The following is a 21,559-nucleotide window of genomic DNA, read 5'->3' on the forward strand; positions in this document are numbered from 1 at the left end:
ACTCATCTTACAACTTGTTTTAATTTATTATTACATTTAAATGATTTGCACATCATTACATTATGTTGTTCCAGTTTTATACAACTATTGTTTCCATATGTTTTGTAGAAACAGAGGTCTCTACTGCAAAGCAACTTCAGCACAACAACAGTATCGTTGGATTCACTTACCCTACCACCGAGCATCAGGATAAAGTGTGACATAAAGCTAGTTATCGACTCACTAAGTTAACAGTTAACACAAATTTAACCATTTTAACAGATGACTGCAGCAGCAAATCATTCAGCGTGACGGTAGATAACAGCTGAAGCTGATTGGGTCAAGATCAAAGTCAAAGGTCACACCAAATGTAAAAAAAACCAGTAGAAATGTTATATTACCCACAGTTTTTATGGACTTCAAACTTCACAGAAATATACTTTGCCTTAGAGGACATGCGTACCTGTTACCACCCAACATTAAAGTTGCCATAAAAAAGAAACCATATTGAGTATAATATAGTATACAAACTGGCACAGAGAGAACTGTTTATTCTCTCCACTTCAGTTTTTATTCTCAAAGGTAAGACATCAGCATGTTGTTATAAAAGCAGGTTGGTGTCAGCATGTTGTAATTAAAAACATCCAAATGTTAGTACATCCCCTGCTTCTGGGGCTGCACATTAAACTGGATCTATGTAAACATTAAAGCTTACTGTCCCACAGCCCATTAAAAGAGAGCTGGAAACTGCTTCATGTACACTTCCATCGGTGTAAAGGAGACTTTACAGCAGATTAGAATGAGGTATTCATATTTTCTGCATCATTAAATGAATACATGCAGATTTCTGTGACATTATGACGCACAGCTTGTGCTTCATTCAGTGGTTTTAGAAAATCACAGCTTAACAGCTTGCAAATATGAACCATTTACTCCCGGCAGAGAATCTGTGTTGTGCTCAAAGCATGTTGTAAATAGAAGAATCAGCGCTTTCAGAACATTTTAAACCAAAACTCTGAACATCCTCTCCCAACAGCTTTAATTTTTAATCTCTCAGCTGCTTTTGTTTGTGCTTTTAAGGGTTTGAGTGTAGAGATGAAATTGTAATGAAGTTATACTGCAATATACTGTAACCCAGTAAGATGTAAACCATCATCGTAGTACAGAAAACTCAGGGTTAACCCTAAAGTTATCTGGTTACGACAAAACCCTGTTTCCTCTGTTTTGGATTCTTAGTAACTCAGTTTGATCACAAAGCTACAGATTTCAATTTCAAGCACTTTGATTCATCTTTAAAACAGCTGAATCGCCCTATCTTCAGGTTTTTGGACATTTGTCACACACAAGAGCTTATAGCTACTTTCATTCTTTACAAGCAATTCATTGCACAGAGGGAGTGGCCTGTTTCTGACATACAACAGGGTTAAAAGAATTGGATTCTTTGGTCATTTTTGTTTCGATATTCAATGTTTATCTTTCATGTTGAAGACGTTGCCTTATTCAAGTATTAGAAACACATCAGTTCAATTCCTCTGTTAAAGACTAATATAAAACCATCACCTGAAAATGACTATAAATATCTGCTGAAGTGAACTTTACATATCCCACTCAGATAACCGAGTCGAGCTACGATCAACACAAATCAAACGAGTAAAGACAAGCTTGTGAGGTGTCAGACTTTGGTGATGTTTCTAATTTTCAGACTTATACTGGAATCTGGTAGGTTCTGTCTGATGCGCTGGACAAGCTGAAAGACATTTTTAAACCCATTATTTTGAGTCGCTCATTAACACACATACAGAACTGGCTGTTAGAGTTTCTATCGACATTAAGCTTATTTTGTAAGAAGACAGGTACCTCGTTCAAGATCGGCTGAGCTGTCGTCTCATTTAGATCAAATGGGCCAGCGTACTGAACATAAGCCTGAAGGATCGCCACGTCTGAAAGATCAACAGAGAAAAATTAATCAAAATCAGACCTTTGATTTCAGGCCTCAGTGCAAATTACACACTACAATTTAAAAGGCACTTACATTCTGGCGTATAAACTGCAGACGTTGCTCCTTCAAAAGTGATGGGAACTGCTGCTGAAATGAGCACAATTAAGGTCACATTTCATATCTGGACAGTTTTAACTTATTAACATTGTTATTTAAAAGATCACCATTACATTTCCTTATGATCACTAAAGAATGTACTCACTGTTCTGTGCTACAGATGTGGCCAAACATCCAGCAAACAGGATCAGCAGCAGCATGTTGAAGCTTTATTCCAAAGAAAAGAGCGAAATCTGTTAAGGTGCAGTATTGTTCCCGTAGTCTGTCTGGCTGCTTTTAGTCTGTACGAGAGACTAATAGTGTTACAGAGAGGGAGTGGCCTGGTTGCAAAACTTCCTTGAAGAATTGGATGAGCACGAACAATGGGGTCAGAACAAACCATGTCATGAAACATGAGGAAGTAGCACAGTTTTCAGACAGTGAGGCATTCCTACTCTTTAAAACATTCTTAGAAAAAAAAACAGCTACCAAAAAGTCAAACAGATTGTGATACACAAAGAAAGCACAGAAAACATTTCAGCTGCTGCTAAAGCTGGGTAAGAGAAATAGGTGAATACCTTTCACGCTGTGTATATGTAGTGAAGTAGGTAGTTTAGGAAAGCTTTCAAGGTACCACGGTCATAGAAATACTCAGAGAGTGGCTTGTCAATAACATTTTATTGAGAACTCTTTGCGTATGTATGTACTTGTAAGACAAAACAAGCAAAGAAAAGGAGAATCCAAAGAAAAAATTCAGATTACACTAGATTCACAGAGTCTAAAAATCTAACAGATTCAAGATTTACTCTGAAATGAGTGCGACACACCAAAAAAGACACAAAAAACAAATGATCCTGAACCTGCAAACTGAAAACATAAACACATCAATGCACTGGTCATTCTCTGCAGCTTTAACTCCAAAACTGAGTAGTTCTGAATGGTAAAGCAGCAATCAGAGGAGAAAGACACTAAAGCTTCTTTGACTTTCTGCTGCTGCTTGAGCTGCTCGCAGAGCTGGAACATCTGGAGGTGGTGAGAGGAGGGGAGGTCGCAGTCAGATCCAGGCTCAGTTCCATCGTCTTCAGTGTCGGGGAGTGAGGCGCAGCGGTCCGGGGACTGGCGCTGGCTGAGGATGCCAGAGACCTGCAGAGGGGAAAAAAAATGCAAAAGAAGAAGCTTCTTTGGAGGATCAGAGGTTTTATTAGGAACGGATGAAGCCTGACCTGAGAGAGGTGGAGGAGCGGGGGGAACTGTTCTTGGAGCTCCGCTGGCTGGCAGGAGTGGGAGAAGGAGAGGGAAGAGACAGACTGGCCTGAGAGAGAGAAAACGTTCAAGTTAAAGGAGCTTCAACAGTAAATCAAAGCGTTCAATAATCCTTGAAGAACTGTACCTGCAGGAAATACTTCTCCATCACTGATCTGAGGTCAGGATTGCCCTCCCAGGCCTCATTCAGCATCCTGTCCACGTTCTTGTTGCATTCCTTCAACTCCCTCAGCTTAATGTCTTTCTCTTCGAAAGTCTCGTCGTTGGTGCCCTTTGCTGAGCGGACTTCTTTGGTCAGCTTAGAGAACTGGAAAATCAGCAGAGCAGCACACATTTATAACATGGCGCTGCTTCGTTCTGCTGTTGACTGTTCACAGGTGCGGCAGGTTAACAAATGTGCTTAGAAAACATGATGCAGTTGGACATCAAACCTGCTTTGAGGCTCTGTCAATTTTCTGCTGCTGGGAAGTAACTTCTTCGTTCATTTTGCTGACGAGGGCATGTTTGTTCTCTATCTTATCTCTCTCCATTCGCTCTTCTTGTGGCAGACTTTCCAACACATTGTTCAGGTCCTGAAACCAGAGCGCGGTGTACACACACACACACACACATAAAAAGAAAGCATTCACTGAGGCACACATACACAGTGATTCATGCAAGGTTAGTTACACTAGATGACTCCGATAGTTTTTACAAAAATTAACTGTTAATAATACTCTCACTGGGACTCTGCTATATGGTACTCAAGCTACTTTTTCATGCTGGAAATGAGAACAAATACCAACACGGATTTTTTAACTCAAGAGGATTAAAAATGGCAAATAACATTTTACTGTATAACTGTTGTTGACCTGAGACTGGTTCTTATAATGTGGAAACTAAGCAGCTCTCACACGGAGCTTATTATTAATTGTTAATTAAATTGTCATTAAACAAAAAGATACAGATTAAAAACTCCAACCCACTCGATCAAATTCTTGTTTATTTAATAGATAAACTGATGGACAATATGCAGCTGAGAAAGATACTTTCAGCTCTTTCTGAGCTACACAAAAACACACCTTCCCCCACAAATGTGCGCATAAACCAGGGACGCCAAACTCCTTTTACATCATGAGCCAAGTGCAGTGGCCTGTTAAAATTCCCTTTCTGACAGCGTGAAGAAGATTAACTACACATTTAGTCCCCAAGATATCTTGATAAAAGACAAGGAAGTGCAATTTAATTTAATTTAATTTAATTTAATTTAATTTAATTTAATTTAATTTAATTTAATTTAATTTAATTTTATTTTATTTAATTTTATTTATGCTTTGTTTTTTGTTTTTTTGCCTGTCCCGTTTGGATCTTAGGCCATCAGAATTGTTGTCTGAAGGCCAAGAAAGATGCCATATTGGTCCATTTGATTGACCTTTATTATAATTATGTATTTATTCGATTTGATTTTCGGTTGTTAAAGACGGGACAGACATGACTGGGGGATAGGACAGGGAGACAGAATGAAAGAAAGAGAGGGAGAGAAAGAAAGAAAGAAAGAAAAATGGAGGGGAGAAGAGATGGTGAGAAAGGAGGGGGGGGTGCAATTTTAAAAGTACGTCTCAGTTTTTCTACATGATGATGATGAAAAAGAACTGCTGTAGTAAATGAAAGAAATGTGTCTACTGGGCCAGACTGGAGTCTATGTTAGGCCAGTTCTGGCCCTGTGCCTTGTTTTTGACACCCCGGCAGTCATCTGCAGGTTAGCACTAAACTTCATGAATTGTTTCACCCCCTGAAACTCCTCGTCAGATGTTGCATGTGATACTTGTGATACGAAAGTAGCTTCCTGATTGCATAGTTTCATCTGTTATCTGACAGATAAATACGGAACCAGCATCCCAAGTAGTCAAAGTCATCTTTCATTTTATCAGCAAATAGCACCAGCTAGTGGTTTCTACAAACACAGGAAGAACTGAGTATACAAGACTATTTTAGACCCAATTCAAAAAACATTAACACACTAAACTGCTTTATGTGTTTAGCCTGTAGTTCAGCCTTGTGCTGAACATTATGATGACAGACTTCACCTAATTCCAAATTAGCTTGAGGTATTCAGCATTTAAGTATGGGTTGCTTTTTCTTAGTACTAGCAGCTACTATAAATAGCAAAAACCTGCATATCCTGTTGAAGCTCTTGGATCTGCCTTTTCTTATAGTTCAGCGTCTCTTCACCCACATTCAGCTGCCCTTCCAGTTTCACTTTTTCCTGGTACATTGGACCTAAAGAGGAAAAAATGACATAAATCATAAAACTTCCTGGTGATAAGGGGGACTTTTGAGTTGCTGGTTTAAGTTGCTAATTATTCCATCCACCCTCTCATACATACCGGATTGATTCACTTTGTTCAGAGACTGGCGAAATGCAGAGTTACTGTTGTTAAACAGCTGGATGGTGTTCTCCAGAGCTCTGTTTTCCAGCTCCACTTTGTGGATTGTAGCATCCAGCTCATCGCCTTTCCTCCTAAGCTCCTCTTTCTCTTGTGCAGCCTGCAGAAAAAGCACAGAGTGGTCATTCAAAGTGCTTGTGTGGTGCTGTGGAAAAAAAAATCAAACCACAGTCTGCTTTAACACAGCAGTGTGTGTGCAGACTTTTGTGATGTAGTAAGCCTGCGATTTCGCCTCTTCTCCCTCAGGAGGTGCCAGGGAAAGGCTCACAATCTCGAAACATTTCTTCATCGTGTCAATCTTGGATAGTTTCTCACTGAGTTCAGCACTGAGACAGAAAAAAAATCTGCTAAACCAGATGCAAAACTCAACTGACAGCAAAGTGAATAGTCTTGTTCTTTTTGTCCCACCTGAGTTTTTGCCTCTCCTGCTCACTGATCTTGAGCTGCTGGCTGAGCATTTCTTTGTAGACCTTAATCTCATCCTCCCTCTCCTTCATGGTTGTTTGTAGCTGAAGCAGTCTCTTCTCCAGTGACAGCACGTTGTCAGCCTTGCTGTACAGAAGATCCCTCACACGTTTGACCTCTATCTTTAACATTTGGTGCTCCACTTTGTTTTCCTGACGAGAAACACATGAGGTTAACAATAACATGTGTGGTCCATGGGGTATCCATCCATTTCCATGTGATCAACAGAAATTTGAATGTTTTCAGTCCCAACCCACATTGGTTAGTGAAGACACATTGGTTTTTAATAAATTTACCATTTATTAAAAAACCCATTGTTTGACTCATTATTACACTTTTGTATTCCACAAAAAGATGAGACAGCATGCTAACGCTAAACTAGCCAAGAATCCAGAGTGTTGTTAAAGCTGAGCGAATGCAGACCCCACCCCGTCAGCTGGACCCTGAATGTGTGTCCTCATTAGGATAGGGATTTATGTTGGTGTGTGGGACTGTAGAGTATAGGGTTATACTGATAAGTGTTTCAGAGAAATGTGAAAGTAATGTAACAAGTTAGTTTCTCCTGAGGGTAATTAAGTTATGTACTGCATGTGTTCTGTGTAGTACAGACAGTACATTACTTATTTTAAGTGACAACACCAACAATGATCAGAGCAAAGAGTAAAAAATACCTTCAACACGCTTAAACATGCTCCTGCTACGGATTAGCAGGAGCTCCTCCACCTTACAAAGCATGCAGTCAATTTGCATGAATGTAATGTCTTTGAAATAATGGTGTTGACTCTCACAGTGGAGCTAATGAAAACCTAATGAGAATCAATAAGAATCTGCTAAATTCTTATCAATTCCCATCCCTACTCCTAGGGGGTCATCTGATTGTTGGGTTGTCTCTGGGTTATTGGAGGGTCTTTAAAATAAAAGCTGAATTTAAATTATAATGGTGAACATAGCACACCACAACCACATGCCTATGAGCACGATGCACTGAATTAGCCTCCATCAGTTAGTTACCTGCTTCCTCAGTCTGAGAGTCTTCAGCTCCTTCTCACTGGTGTTACGGATTAGCAGGAGCTCCTCCACCTTACTGCTCAGATCTGTCTTCTGAGCTTCAGACTTCTCAATCTCTTTCCTCAAACTGCGAATATCATCCTGCCAGAGACAAACAAATGCGATATGTCAGATGGGATTCATAAAAAGGCAGAATAGTACGACGAAGCATCAGATCGACCTCAGCCTCCTTGAGAGTGTCGGTAAGCATTTTGGCTTTCTTCTTTTTCTCCTTGAGTTCTTCGGTCAGCTCAGCGAGCTTCCTGTCGAGCATTTTCTTTTCTTCTTGGTTAACGTCACCTTTCAGCTTTGCCAGTTTTGTTTTTAGGAAGATCATCTTGCAATTCTACACACAGCAGGAAACAAGTAAGGAAGGAAGGTTTAACGTGTCGGTGTTTCAGCACCAGAGTAGTGAAAGCTGGGTAGCGCACATGTTCGTGTCTGTGCGTGAGTGTATGATTTTTGCTAAGCGTGCCTGGTCACTTATGGTCATCTGGTGTCTAATCAGGTCCTGTTCCAGTTTTCTGAGCTGACTCTCCAGGCTGTTAATGGTGGATTTACTCTTTGAAACCTGCGAGATAAAATCCTTCTCCTTTGTCTTAACGGCCTGCAAACGCTCCTTATGATGCAACAGCTCCTCCCTGCAGTCACGCAGCTGGACATCCAAGTCCTGTAGCACAGCACAAGCAAAGAGTTACACAGCAGGTCTGAGGCACCGAGCTCTGAGTCTGCTCATCTGGGTTCTAGCAGGTGAATTATTAAAAAACCCAAATTTTAAAAAGTGAAATTGAAATCATGCTACTTTTGATTAAACCATGTGATCATCTCGATTCTATTACATCACTGCAATTACAACAGACCTTTAATGAGCCTTGAGGTTTCTGCAGCCTTCCCTTGTATGGTGTTAATATATCAGTACAATCAGTATATTTAGTTCATGCTATTTAAATAACACTGTTTTATAGTTTTGTAAGAGGTTTTTCTTTTTCTTGTATGTCTTATTCATGCCATGAAAACAAAACCAACATAATAACGAGTGTAGGCAGAAATCCTTAGACAAAGTTCTTATTCTGTGCACAACAGTTCTCTTCTACCTGGATCGGATTTGGCAGCTCACCTTGATGGCCTGTTCCTCATCCTTAAGAAAGTGATCCATCTGTGCAGCTCTCTCCTCCTCACTAAGGGCTGTCTGAGTCACCACCTTCAGCTTCTCGTCCAGTGCAGCGTTGTATGCCCTAGCCTGCCTGAGTCTACAACACAGACACACACACACAGGCATGTATATTTAACAAGCCCTGCAAAAAGGTGCAGATTTATTAGATCACCTCTAAAAACAAAGAAACACAAATATTTTAGACATTGTCAAAAAGTTGTTGAAAACTAAAAATGATATTGTTATTTTTTAGGCAAATAATAAACAGCATTCATGTTTTTATACCCAAATATGAGCAGGCACACTGGACTTCTCTAAGAGGTCCGAAAATAATTAACAATCAACCACTCAAACTATTTTTTCTGTTCAGTAAATAATTGTAATTTGCCGTCTTCATCAAATAATAATAATAATGTGCTTTACTGTTTTGTTTTGTTTTTTTTATTACATTTTGATCATTTAAAAAAGGAGCTTATGCATACTGGTGGATTAACTGTTACAGAAACAATAAAAAATATTTTTCATAATTACCACTACAGTTAATTTGGGGCACTGCGTGCCAATCTACCTGGCATGTGTAAAAAATTAGTTCTTCCCCTTTTTAAATTCTGAATTAATTGTGATTAACCTCATTATTTGGAAAGCTGAGTCCAATTTCACTCACCACGATCGTGCCTGATTACTGGCAGAGCTGTTAAATCAAGAAATTGCTTAAACAGAAGCCATTTCTTAGGCTTTGGGCCTCCAGTGAACCACAGTCAGAGCCAACAGCCACAAATGGAGAACAGTGGTGAACTCATCCAGGAGGTCACAAAAGAACCAGAACAACATCTAAAGAACTGCAGGCCTCACATGTTTCAGTTAAGGTCAGAGGTCATGATGCAACAATAAGAAAGAGACTGGGCAAAAATGGCACGTATGGGAGAGTTCGAGGATAAAACCACTGCTGACCAGAAAAACCCACAAAGGCTCTTTTCACATTTGCCAAAAACATCTTGATGATCACGGAGACTTTTGGGAAAATAGTCTGTGGACTGACAAGACTTTTGGAAGCTTTCAGTCCTGTTAAACTAACACAGCATTTCCCAAAAGAACATCATACCAACAGTCAAACATGGTGGTCGTAGTTTTAACTTTTTACTTTTATAAATCTGCATTTTGTATTTGCTCCAATTATGTTTGTCTAATATTAAAACTTTTTTGATGATTGGGAAATGTGTGTGTATGAAAAAAAAGAGGCCAAGTACTTTGCCACAGAACTGTACAGTATACATGCAGTACATGGGAAAGAGGTAAAACATCACAGTGCTATTTTATAGGCAGGGATGTGTCGTAAGATTCCACTGACTTGTCATTTTTATCCTGGATGTCTTTCTTCATTCTGGATATCTGGGATGTCAGGGACTCCACGTCAGAGGTTGTTCTGTCCAGTGTGTTTTTGCAGGTATTCAGCTGCAGGACACAAACATGAGCATTGACTGACAAGCTCTTAGAACATGGAGATACTACTCCTTTACATACAGCACAGTTTGAGGAACTGACCTCATCCTGCAGCCTGCTGCAGTTACTCTCCTGCTCCTTCAGATCCTGTCTCAGTTTTGCTCCCTGTCGGTTGGTGAGGGTTATCTTCCTCTCAGTTTCCTTGTTGTTGCTCCTCTGAGTATCTAGCAAGTTCTTCCTCTCTGTTACCGTGGCATTCCTTTCCCTAATAGCCTGGTTCAACTGAGCAACTTGCTAGAATGATAAAGGAACAACACAGGTGTTACTCGCGTGTACTTGTCAATGTTAATTCACATACTCTTGGCTTTCCTTCGTGTCTTTTATCAGCAGAAGTGTAAATCCCCATGTAAATGACCACGGCAGACCCAGTGGCATTTTGATCATCTTTATTTTACCGGTTGCTATACACACAGACACAGAGCTGCAGCTCTCCCGCTGCCAGTGCAACATAACAACAACAACCACATTCACCAAAACTCCAAACTGATTGCATATGCTGTGCAGATGGGTCAATCGCACCTGCAGCAGCATCGCAAACCACGCCCGGCCACACCCCACACTTTACCAGAGCACACTGCTGCATGTCTTCATCCCGTTGCATCATCTGCTTGATAGTGTTTTCCCACTGGTGGATGAGTTGCTGGGCCTCCAGGTGTGCCTGCTGCTGATTCTCTGTAGTCTTATCCAATGCAATCTGTTTGGACAGGAAAGGAAGCAGCAGTCATCCTGAAGGTTTTTGTAACTGCTTTGGTTTGTCTGCTGAGAATCAGTCTTACATTACCTGAGCAGATAAAGTCTCAGTCGACTCTTTGACCAGTGCTTTTTGCTTTTCTTTGGCTTCCAGTGTCTTCTTCTCTATAGCCAGAGTGAGTGACTATATGAGGAGAGATCAGTTGTTAGCAGAGGGTGAAAACAGCTTGATGATCCATATTCCAGAATTTTTCTTTTTTTTTTTAAACCTTGATCTTCTGCTCGTCCTGCTGAGCATACTTGATGATGGCCATTGTGTCCTCATCTTTACGTGCCGACTCCTCTAAAAAGGCATCCATGGTCTGCTTGTCCCAGTTCATCTGCTCCATAAACTCATCCAGCTTCTGTTTGCCCTTGAAGATGTGATTCTGGCAAGATGGGCAAAAGTTCAGAAGGTCATTTTGGTACCAACAGCTAAGCTAAGCCAAATCCTGTATATGATGTGTATATACAGATGTTTATATACACAGACCTCTATCATGTCTTTCCTCTCTGCTAAAGACTTAAGCTCTTTCTCCATCTGAGCAGCCTCCTGAGCCTGGCGACCTGTCTCTCTATCTGAGAGAGCTGTCAAGTGTTTCTCAAACTCTTCCTCTCTTTCCTTTGCCTTGCATAGAGCCTGTGAGCAGAAAAAACATCAGAATAACAAAGTAACACGCCATGACACAGTAACTACAAGCCAGTTACAAAAGTCTCACACACGACACACACTGGTACGACAAACGGTAAATTTACAATATGTTCTAATATTCTCACCTCAGTGTTATCCAGCTCTTGTTTGGCATTCTTTAAGTATTCCGTCATTATCTTCTTGTGATCTTTATTTCTCTCAAGCATGTGCTCCAGCTCCAGCAGCTCCATCTCTTTTCTGCGAATCTGTTGTTGAGCAAGTTACCAGATAATGTAACACAAGAATGTTTGAATGTTTGAACAGGGCTAAGCAACACTTAGCCACCTACCAATTTTTTTTTGAAAAACCTTAGGACTTGTGAACTCAGGCACTGCTACAAAGGGGTCTACATCAGGGATGTCAAGCAAATGAGGACAGAAACAGCCTATTGGAAGGCTCTGGTTACAGCTGTCAGGGGGTTCAAGTCTATTCCAGCTGCAATAAGGTAAGAGGCTGGGCAGACTGGGCAACTGCAGGGCTTGTTTGAATTATAATCACTAAAAATACAGGTACAGAAACTCCACATTCGTCCTGTGCTTTGTAAAGTGAAGGCTACATGTACTGACAAAAGACTGAAAAATAACATATATATTTGTAAAACTGCATTTATTAACACATCAGCTGTCCTTCCTCAGTTTTAGATAAACATAAATTGCTCGTTCATTGAAGGAGGAAAAATAACTGATCAAGAATAATACTCTGGTGATGGCTTAAAAAAATGGGACCCAAAGAGCCTTTCCACTATAAAGGGTGTTTCGGATTTTGATTTTAATCATTGCTGTTGCTCAGCAGAGAACTTACTATTTGAACTTAGAGAAATCAAAAATCCGGGGTGGGGGGTTTAAAAATATATAAAAAGCATAATGTATAAGTGGTCTGACCCTTCTGGTCTAGATACTTACAGCGTCAATATAGCCCCAAAACAAGCATATTCTCTATTACATTGTGCACCGTATATATGATATATATTCTGGCGTTTTTGTCGTAAAGTCAGAGAGGACGCAAACAGAGCTGACAACAAAGTATGAGTCCCCAAGCAGGATTTATTTTACGTTGTGAGCATTACAGTCATTCAGAGGCTCGTTCAGAGATCCCGGATTCCTCTGTTAGACTTGTTTGACACTTTAGATTACTTCACTTACTAAAACTATTTGTTTAGCGGTGAGATAAACAGTTACTACTTTCCCACACTCACCTCCTCCAGCAGAGCCTTGTTTTCAGCGTTGGGCTCGGGGATGGCAAAGTGCTCATCCCAGCCTGTGTCAGGCAGAGCTGTGTTAGTGCTAGACATCTTATTCTGATTAAGACAGCGTCTCTGAGGGGGTTAAAGTAATACTTATTTCCACTAAGATAGTGTCAACTCCAGCTTTTAGCTGTTCCGCTGTTGCTGTCTGTTGTCAGTCGCCCGTAGCAACCACGCATCCATATATAAACGCGTCAACGGAAGTAAATAACGCGAGACTACAGTGAAACAGCGCGCGCCCATAGAATTACACTTGAATATATGGAATGAAGTTTGAAGGTTAAAAATCATAATGACAGCTGAATTTAATTCAGTTGCATCAGTTTGTGGGTGCATCAGTTTCACCAAGGGCTTTGTTACATTACTACTTTCAAAAAAAAAAAACAGGAAGTACTTCTTATGGGACAACTCAAAATGTCTTTTTTTTTTTTTTTTGAGAACTTTAGTTTTAACATACAGGGGAAAAAATTACACTTAAAAAATTATACATTTTTTTCTCTCTCCCTGTAGAATGAAACACGAATATATAGAATGAAACTTGCATATAAAGAAAATGATCTTCTGAATTAACTAAATGAAAAGTGACGTCAAATTTGTTTCCATTTTTATCACTTCTCTTCCTCTTTGAGATGTGCTTCAGCTTCTGCTTGAATTGCCATCTCAGTTGACATCTCCATCAGTGATGTTAAAAAAATAATACAAAATCCAATGACCCGTTTCAACTAAGCATATTATAGCCTACCTCTCTAATTCTCTAACTGATTAATTACTATTTTAGGAAACCGCTCTATGAGAATCAGTTTGATTTACCTAAAACCACAGGTCCATTAAGGTGTAACAACCTCTTAAACTTAAAAAAGCTTCTAATAGTTATGGGGACATTAACCTGCCGATCATAAAACATGGCATCACATATCAAATTTGCTCCTTAATGTAAATATTTAAAAAATAAATAAATAAAAAAATCAGCCAATCACATAGTAGCAACTCAATGCATTTTATCATGTAGACATGGTCAACAGAGCCTACTGAAGTTCAAACTAAGCATCAAAATGGGGACTAAAGTGACTCTCAATGCGACATGTCTGTTGGTGCCAGACAGGCTGGTCCGAGCATTACAGAAACTGCTGATCTACTGAGAAAATATCCAGTGAGCAGCAGTTCTCTGCCTCATTGAAGTCAGAGGTCATGAGAGAATGGCCAGATTGTTTTCAGCTGATAGAAAAGCAACAATAACTCAAATAACCCCTTGTTACAACAAAGGTGTACGGAAGAGCAACTCTGAACATACAACACATCTAGCTTTAAACTACATGAGCTACAGCAGCATTAGACCACAGCAGGTGCCTCTCGTCAGCCAGTAACAGGAAAGTTTGGCTACAGTTCAATGAGAAAGATTGCCTGGACTCAAACTGGTTTCATGAACACCACAATGAGTTCACTGTACTCAAATGACCTCAACTAAGTCCAGTGGAATGTGGTGGAACAGGAGATTCTCATCATCAAGCCAGCAAATCTTTGTCATGCCGTCATGTCAATCCTGATGAAAATCTTCGAGGAATGTTTCCAGCACCTTGTTGGATTTGTGCCACAAAATATTAAGACATTTCTAAAGGTTAATGAGGTATTTGGCAATAAACCAAACACAGACTGACTTTCAATGTCTCATTTTCTCTTTCTAAGTATAAATGCACAGAGGCTTGGCAGCTTTAAAGAGACCAAACTGAATTATTTATTTTATCCTTACGCATTCATGTTTAAACAAACAGCATTATGATTTAAAAAATTACAATCAATGTTTGATACTGACTTGTAACACAAACATATCATAAAACCAAAATCAGGAAATGCACACTAGTATTAAAATTCAGTATTTAAAGAACAACATCCTCTTTGCAAACCCTTGTGTTTACATTACAGTTCAAGTGTGTATATCTACCTGTATCGGAGTGCGACCACATAAGAGACCCACGTGGGATCAAATGGAGACTCCTCTCTAGTTGGCTTGAGCGCACACAAAAGCCCAATACTTTAGATAAAAGTTTCAAACTATCACGTGTTAACTAACAAACGGATATGCCTTTTGTACATACACATAATATATATAAAGTCTCTGCTGTGTAAAATATTTCAGTCCTGAGGGTTGAAAAGGCAACATAGTTCCCAGCTCAGTGTGACTCCACCGTCCTCCAGTCACTGATTTTGTAGAAACCTCTCATGGCTGTTACTTCAGTGAGAGCGGACCTTAAACTGCAGTGCTTTTGGTTCCGATGTGTGGTCGCGCAAACTCCACAAAATCGTCAATAAGGACGGGCCACGCTCCTATCGAAGAAGCAAAACAGATTCAGCGATTTGACTCTGAATAACACGTTTCAAGACATGACTGCCAACGAGAAATCTACAAACCTTCCTCGTCGTAATTCGACATGTCGTCTGTGATCATCGTGCTGAAGTCTAGTAACAGATTCCAAGTGTCCTTAGGAATCGATCTTTTATGGTGTTCCTGCAAAGGATGAGAGGCAAAGTTTATTTACGAGAAACGATGACACCTGCGTACTTAGCATAGCCTTGTTATGATTTATTTATTGTAAACTTACAACTAAAAATTTGTTCCACAGGTCCAGGAACTTGAATCTTCCCGGGAGAACTAAATTCCAATATGCAATTGCCATTTCTAAATCTGTAAGAAAAACAGTATTCAATCAAAAGAAATTCAACCAAGAAAACAAAAACAGGCAATGAGCATTAAAAGGATTCTTACCCAAACCTTTCTGGCCAGGATTCTTTGCAAAGTTAAATGTAAACTGGTAGAAGTCCTTAAATTTCCTTGAGTCCTTTAATTCTTGCTCTATCTTAGGCAGCTGAGCTTTTAGCTTCTCTATGCTGTCACACCTGCAGAAGGATAAAAAGCAAAACACTGTTGCTGTCCAGTGGCTAAAAATGAAGCAGCAAAATGTAGCAACTGGTTTATATCTGACAAAGTCCAAGCAGACCCTGAAGCCTTTACAGTTGTCAGCGATTTTATAGCATAAAAATGTAAATTATCACAGAACTTTACTTTGGTGTCGCTGTTTCCAGAAAAGTTGGGGCAGTGTGTAAAATGTAAATAAAAGATAATATAATGATCATCAGAATCGTTTCAGCCCCACATGAAACTGATGTACGAGGGCAACCCCAAAAGTAAGGTCTCCTATTGTTTTCGAAATACATAGGAAATACAAAATAGGAGACCTTACTTTTGGGATTGGCCTCGTAGTATAAGGAGGATCGGATCAAATCAGATAAAGACTGATATATATTCTTATTACTTTTTGAACAACATGCTCATTTTTATTTATTTATTTATTTATTTATCTTTAGCAATACAGTAAAAAAAAAAAAATTTAAAAAATGGGTCAGACCAGAAGAACAAAGCTAGAAAATCTTTGCAACCCGCAAAACACCACCTGGTGGAACAGCTCCCCACTAACTGGGTTAATAACTAACATGATTGTGTGCAAAAGGCTCCCATGAGCCACATTAGAGCATGCGAAAGGGATAACTTGCACATCTGTGAAGGCACCGTTAATGCTTAACGCTACGTGAAGGTTTTGGAGCAACATATGCGGCCCATTCAGATGTACGGACATTGTATAAAGGCGTAGCTAAGATTTATCAAGCACAAGTTGTTGTGTTCAATAGACACATCCTGGACAATCGTCCATTCTGACTCTAAAATTGACCAAAATTTGCAAAAAGACTCAATGCTTTATTCAGTATGACCTGAAATGCTAAATGCTAAGCCCATAAGCTTAGCAGAAACTTGTTTCCAGAAGTCCAAGTAGAAAGCCGTTTTTCCACATGGGACCAGAACTTCTCTTGTAACCACCTCTATCGCCTCCTAGAGGCCATTAAAAAGAATGCAGGTTTTTCAGACCAGGAAACTGCGACCATTTTTTATACTACGTTCAGATGACAATTTTTACAGGAAAGGAATTTTTTTTTTCACTTTAAGAATGTCAACCCACAGTCAGCACGTACTGCATTAGCACAAGGCGAGAGCTGAAGAGCACTAACGGTGACATAAAAAGAGGTGATGCAACACAGTGGGAATTATGCCTCTGTGCCAAAACCTTTGATATGTGATGCTGATATCAAATTTGATATTTAAAAAAAAAAAAAAAATTAAATTTGTTACTACTCAACCTCTAGTGTGATGTCTTTTTACTATTTTTTTTAGGAAATACAGCATTTAAAAACTTTTCCAATCTAAATTCTGTTTTTATTTACATTTACTGTGCTCAAACAATGTGGGAAATATGTTTGCATCTTTCTCCAAATAAAATCACAAAATAAGCATTTTTAAATGAATGCGTGCATTTGCACAACAATCCACCCCATCAGTGTTACTTAAAGTTACACCAGTGTTTGAATGATTGTTGCCTCCTTTACAGAACACATAGGAACACAGTTTGCCCCCCTCTTTTTTTACCATCTGAAAATGTTTTTCTCACCCCTGTTCTGTCATGCCTTCCATGAACTCCTGTTTCGAGAACTCGCACTGCGTTGCTGCCCTGAACTTCCAGGCGATGAGAAGGACGCTTATACTGGCAGGGTCCAAACCCAAGTCGTCACAGAATTGCTGGATCCCATCAATGCCTATTTTGTTGTCGTCATGAGGATCTAAGAACAAGAAAAATGAATTAACTGATTAACCATTCAGAGTATTAATTTCAGTTCGTTAGTATTGTAATGTGTAATACAATCCTGTGCTGTGTATACAATTTCTAACCAATGGAAACATTATAGCGGTGCTTTTTCTATACCTCTGTATCTGTTGTACAGCTGCTCAAGCTTCTTCTTGTCTAAGGCCCCCTTTAGATTTGAAATGTAGAGCTCTGGACTTTGGAAAAACTTATCTGTGGCAACATCTAGCTTCCAGTCATTCTGTGCCAGGCAGGTCACTGCAGTCTTCTCACTGGATTGTGTAAAAATCATGAACTGGCGAACTTTATCCTTCTGCGAGGACTTCAGCTTGTTCTGCGCAGACACAACACACAGGGCATATACTCAAATAGCCAAAATACACAAATAGCTGAAAGTATGAGGCAGCAACAACAATGTAGAGTAATTTTTTTACGTATTAATTCCCTGTGCGACTTGCACAGAAAGGGAGATTACAATAACACTGCAAATCGTACCATCTGAATTTTCACACAATAAACTAGGGCTGCTCAATTAATCACATTTTAATCTCAATCACAATTTTAGCCTCCCACAATTAAATTAATGTGACTGTGCAATAACTGAAATGTGTGCTTCACCAACAAAACGCAGAGCAAAAGCAAATCAAAAGCTCACTAAATCAGCACCTGACCGCGTGCCTGTGTGTCTCAATTATAACTGTTACCTTTGAGCCTAGTGAGTCTATAGTCTGCACATCCATGCAGCTCACAAAGACACGCTGACATCAACAGCCAATCAAGATTCTATTTGGCCAAATATTTCTGTCCACTAAACATAGTGAGTAGTAAAGGCTTCGGGTAAAGGGTAAACATACAGGACAAACAAAAGATTTATCTCCTCGAGCAATTACTTTCCTAAAGTGGCAATGCTGCTAGAGATAAGATCTCCCATATGTGAAGTACAGTGCTTCGAGTTTTATTCACATCCATCATGCAGGTACAATGAATGGAGTGAGAAACTTTATATTTTGCTTATAGGCAATGCACATGGGCCAGGTGAATAAAGACCTGATGTCTCTGCAAAGATTAATTTATAAAGTTGAATTAACAGGAATGTAGCACAATGTAAATGTGAAAGAAGTGCACTGCTGATTTAAGTTTGTATTAAGTTTTGGGACAGCGTTTTTTCCTTCTCTGAGGCGTACTAAATTCAGGTGACTTTTGTATTTTGATACAAAAGTTGTGTCCACGCGAAGATATGAAGGCGGTGTATTTACGTGGCACTGCAATAAAAGCAATTCTGTCATTAAAAAAATGATAAATAAATGTTATCTCAGTACTGAACGAAATAATCGTGCCGCTCTTCAATAACCACAAAGGGTAGGCTAGCTGTTAGCTACAGTGAACTCTGGCGAAACACATCTAAATCACAGTAAGAGGGAACTAGCAGCGATATGCTATGCTGATTGCATTTACCGACTTCTAGTGTATTGACTGGCGGTTTCCTTGTCTTAATATCAATACTACTGATAAAGTTACACATTCCACACGATAACGATCTAAAAGTTGTGTCATTGTATGTGTTTAAATGATAGCAATCGTAGTTAGCTCACTGTGCTTGTTGGTTAGCCCCACTGTGAGCTACTTAGCTAATGCTAAAGGAGAGGGGGCTGTTTGTTTTCATTATTTCAGGCGAATTTAAGGTATTAAAAGCAGTTTTAATACTATGATATGAATCCGAAGAGATGTGTTTTTATACGTTTATGTGAATGGGTACATGTTATATTTGCCCCTACAAACAATAATAAAAAAAAAGAGTAATTTCATACCATGTTTGTCACTGCCGGGCTACTCTTCCTCCCATCCAGCTGGCTTAGTGCCCGTAAAGTTTTTACAAGTCGCGTAAAAAGTTTTTCCGGTTGAATCACAGCTCTTCAGAATAAGAGCATACAATTTATAGCCTATAACCTATACAACTTCCAGAAGTGTTAATTATCGATTTTTTTTGTTCCTTATCAAACATACAATACATATCTAAAGATATTTAAGCAAAACAAATTTAAAGTTCGTTCTACGTTTTGAAATAGCAACAAGTGTTTTTTTTATTTTGAAACAAGTTATCGGAAACGACTCGACGATTCATCCAAAGAACCTCGTTCTTCAATGTCCGACATACAAACAAGTCTCTGGATGTTTACAGTTGTTTTGCGAAGATTTCAGAACAAATGGAAGTCCTACCGACACAGGTTTGTGCCTTGGGTAGTCTTCAACCTGTCTAAAAATGAGAAAACACTGCGGAAGGTGACTGAGCGCTCGAAAGATAAGCTAGTCCCCGATGAGGAGGTTTCACGGAGCCTGCTGACGCTCTTCAGAGCCCTGTTCAGGAAACATGGGTTTCATCAGAGGCACTTCCAGACTCCATTTATGCTGCAGCTAACAAGTGAAGCAGAGCAGGTTGGAGGAGATCCGGTGTGCGGACAGGATGCCATGTTACAGACACTGGGATTCTGCATTGAGCGGAAGCCTAGCACTTTACCCTTCGCAGGAACTGGAGTCTTTGTCACCAAGGGATTTGTACCCAAAGGAGCAACAGTTGCAATGTATCCCGGGACTGTTTACCAACCCTATGAGCCCATTCTTCTTCAGTCCATCAAAAACCCCTTTCTTTTCAGATGCATTGATGGCATCCTGGTTGATGGGAATGACAAAGGCATCTCTAGGATGGTGTTCAAGTCGTGCAGTGGAAGAGACAGAATAGGTCCTTATTTGACCAGCGACACGAGCTGGCTGACAGACACTCCCCATAACCCCCTGGCTGTGGGTCAGTATGTGAACAACTGCTCCTACGAGAGGCCTGCCAACGTGTGCTACCAGGAGTACGACCTGCCAGACAAGTTTCCCATTGAGCTCCGCCAGTATCTCCCTAACGTCAATTACAGCCAGGTTACACAGAGGCGTCTGCGGTGTGTTGTGCTAGTGTCGCTCAGGGACATTTCAGCAGGGGAGGAACTCTTCTCTAACTACTACACCATTGTGCATTAATATAGTTTCCAAAAGCCTGCATCTGTGAAATTCAAACCATATCTCCACTGTATTTAATTCATGAAAAAAAAGGAAAAATCCAACCACTCCCTTTGTACACTGGAAAAAAGGCAAAGCTTTTTGTTGTTGGTTGCTTTAACAGAGCAATTTCGTAACATTTGTGGATGAATAAAGTATTTGTAATCTTATTTGACATGTGTACCACAACCTTTTTATTGTTGATAAGACAGTAATTTCACTTAATATTAAGTATATAAAAGTATATGGTTCTAGCAGAAAAGAAAGAATGAAGTTTCCCTCTTATTGGCTGAGTCAAAAGTCATCACAAGTGCTGGTTTAAGAGTGGTGCGCTGATACTGCTGGATGGTCCATAGAATTGCTCAAATGTTTTAGCTAAAAGCTTAAACTGTCTATGGAGTTTAACATCAAATAATTAAAGTGTTTCCTATTGAAATGCACTGAAATAGAGCGTAGAGGTAACAGAATTACTTGTGCAATTCAATTTCAATTCAGTTTTATTTATATAGTGCTAAAATCACAACAGCAGTAAGGTTAAAACTCTACAATCATAGAGAGAAAATCACAACAATCAAATGACCCAACAGTGGGACAGAGAACTCCCTTTTAACAGGAAGAAACCTCAGGCAGAACCAGGCTCAAGGAGGAGTGGCCATGTGCCGTAAGGGGAGGAAGACAGGACAAAAGACACTGTGGGAGAGAGCCAAACATAAAAATAACTATTGATTAAATGCAAAGTGATGTATAAACATAGAGAGTGTGAAGAATAAACAGTCAGTGAAGTGTAACTAAGGGAAGGTTTTGGGTTAGTTATCCAGCCCTTACTATAAGCTTAATCAAAAAGGAAAGTTCTAAGCCTAATCTTAAAAGTAGAGAGCGTGTCTGTCCCATTCCACAGAAGAGGGGCCTTAAAGCTAAAGGCTCTGCCTCCTATTCTACTAAGTATCCCAGGAACCACAAGTCTGAGAGCGGAGTGCTCTGTTAGGGTGATATGAGGTCTTGAAGATAAAATGGGACCTGATTATTCAAGATCTTGTATGTGAGGAGAAGAATATTAAATGTGAGTCTACATTTAACAGGTAGCCAATGAAGAGAGGCTAATATGGGAGAAATATGCTCTTTCTTTTTCTAACAATGCAAGCACGACTACCTGAGATCCAATAAAAGCTGGCCATTAAAACAGCTTTGCTGTAGGGGAAGGCTTACATATACAGAATCTAAATTTGTTTTTTAAAGTAAACAGGGATATTATATCCAGTCACGTGAGTGTGTCTCACAATTGATTATTATTGTGTGCTTCTCTC

At 39.6% G+C, this 21,559-nt stretch overlaps 3 protein-coding genes across 5 annotated transcripts; 1 reads left to right on the forward strand and 2 right to left on the reverse strand.

The window, feature by feature from the left end:
- Positions 1 to 7: 7 nt before the first annotated feature.
- On the reverse strand, positions 8 to 12,724 carry ccdc39 (coiled-coil domain 39 molecular ruler complex subunit). Of its 2 annotated transcripts, none has more exons than XM_085139723.1 (23): positions 12,484 to 12,724; positions 11,375 to 11,494; positions 11,091 to 11,237; positions 10,828 to 10,986; positions 10,650 to 10,742; positions 10,434 to 10,562; positions 9,911 to 10,102; positions 9,717 to 9,820; positions 8,333 to 8,465; positions 7,691 to 7,885; positions 7,397 to 7,561; positions 7,180 to 7,317; positions 6,112 to 6,320; positions 5,906 to 6,029; positions 5,644 to 5,803; positions 5,430 to 5,536; positions 3,709 to 3,849; positions 3,405 to 3,584; positions 3,238 to 3,326; positions 2,181 to 3,157; positions 2,012 to 2,062; positions 1,837 to 1,919; positions 8 to 1,726 (listed from the first exon to the last, which is right to left on the reverse strand). In XM_085139723.1, the coding sequence occupies exons 1-20, from the start codon at positions 12,577 to 12,579 to the stop codon at positions 2,983 to 2,985; spliced, it is 2,856 nt and encodes a 951-aa protein (XP_084995849.1). In that variant the 5' UTR covers positions 12,580 to 12,724; the 3' UTR covers positions 8 to 1,726; positions 1,837 to 1,919; positions 2,012 to 2,062; positions 2,181 to 2,982. The 2 variants fall into 2 exon arrangements, with proteins under 2 accessions (XP_084995849.1, XP_084995847.1); XM_085139721.1 differs by having other exon boundaries at positions 2,012 to 2,065.
- Positions 12,725 to 14,239: 1,515 nt separating this feature from the next.
- On the reverse strand, positions 14,240 to 19,541 carry dcun1d1 (DCN1, defective in cullin neddylation 1, domain containing 1 (S. cerevisiae)). Of its 2 annotated transcripts, none has more exons than XM_085139736.1 (7): positions 19,434 to 19,541; positions 17,337 to 17,550; positions 17,025 to 17,193; positions 15,293 to 15,423; positions 15,129 to 15,211; positions 14,938 to 15,034; positions 14,240 to 14,853 (listed from the first exon to the last, which is right to left on the reverse strand). In XM_085139736.1, exons 2-7 carry the CDS (start codon positions 17,506 to 17,508, stop codon positions 14,777 to 14,779), a joined length of 729 nt encoding a protein of 242 aa, XP_084995862.1. In that variant the 5' UTR covers positions 17,509 to 17,550; positions 19,434 to 19,541; the 3' UTR covers positions 14,240 to 14,776. The 2 variants fall into 2 exon arrangements, with proteins under 2 accessions (XP_084995862.1, XP_084995861.1); XM_085139735.1 differs by lacking the exon at positions 19,434 to 19,541 and adding an exon at positions 19,025 to 19,151.
- setd9 (SET domain containing 9) lies at positions 19,325 to 20,425 on the forward strand. The gene has a single exon (XM_085139732.1). The coding sequence runs from the start codon at positions 19,359 to 19,361 to the stop codon at positions 20,235 to 20,237; it is 879 nt and encodes a 292-aa protein (XP_084995858.1). The 5' UTR covers positions 19,325 to 19,358; the 3' UTR covers positions 20,238 to 20,425.
- Positions 20,426 to 21,559: the final 1,134 nt, after the last annotated feature.

This window comes from Neolamprologus multifasciatus, chromosome 18 (assembly GCF_963576455.1).
Source record: "Neolamprologus multifasciatus chromosome 18, fNeoMul1.2, whole genome shotgun sequence".
NCBI classification, from domain to species: Eukaryota; Metazoa; Chordata; class Actinopteri; order Cichliformes; family Cichlidae; genus Neolamprologus; species Neolamprologus multifasciatus.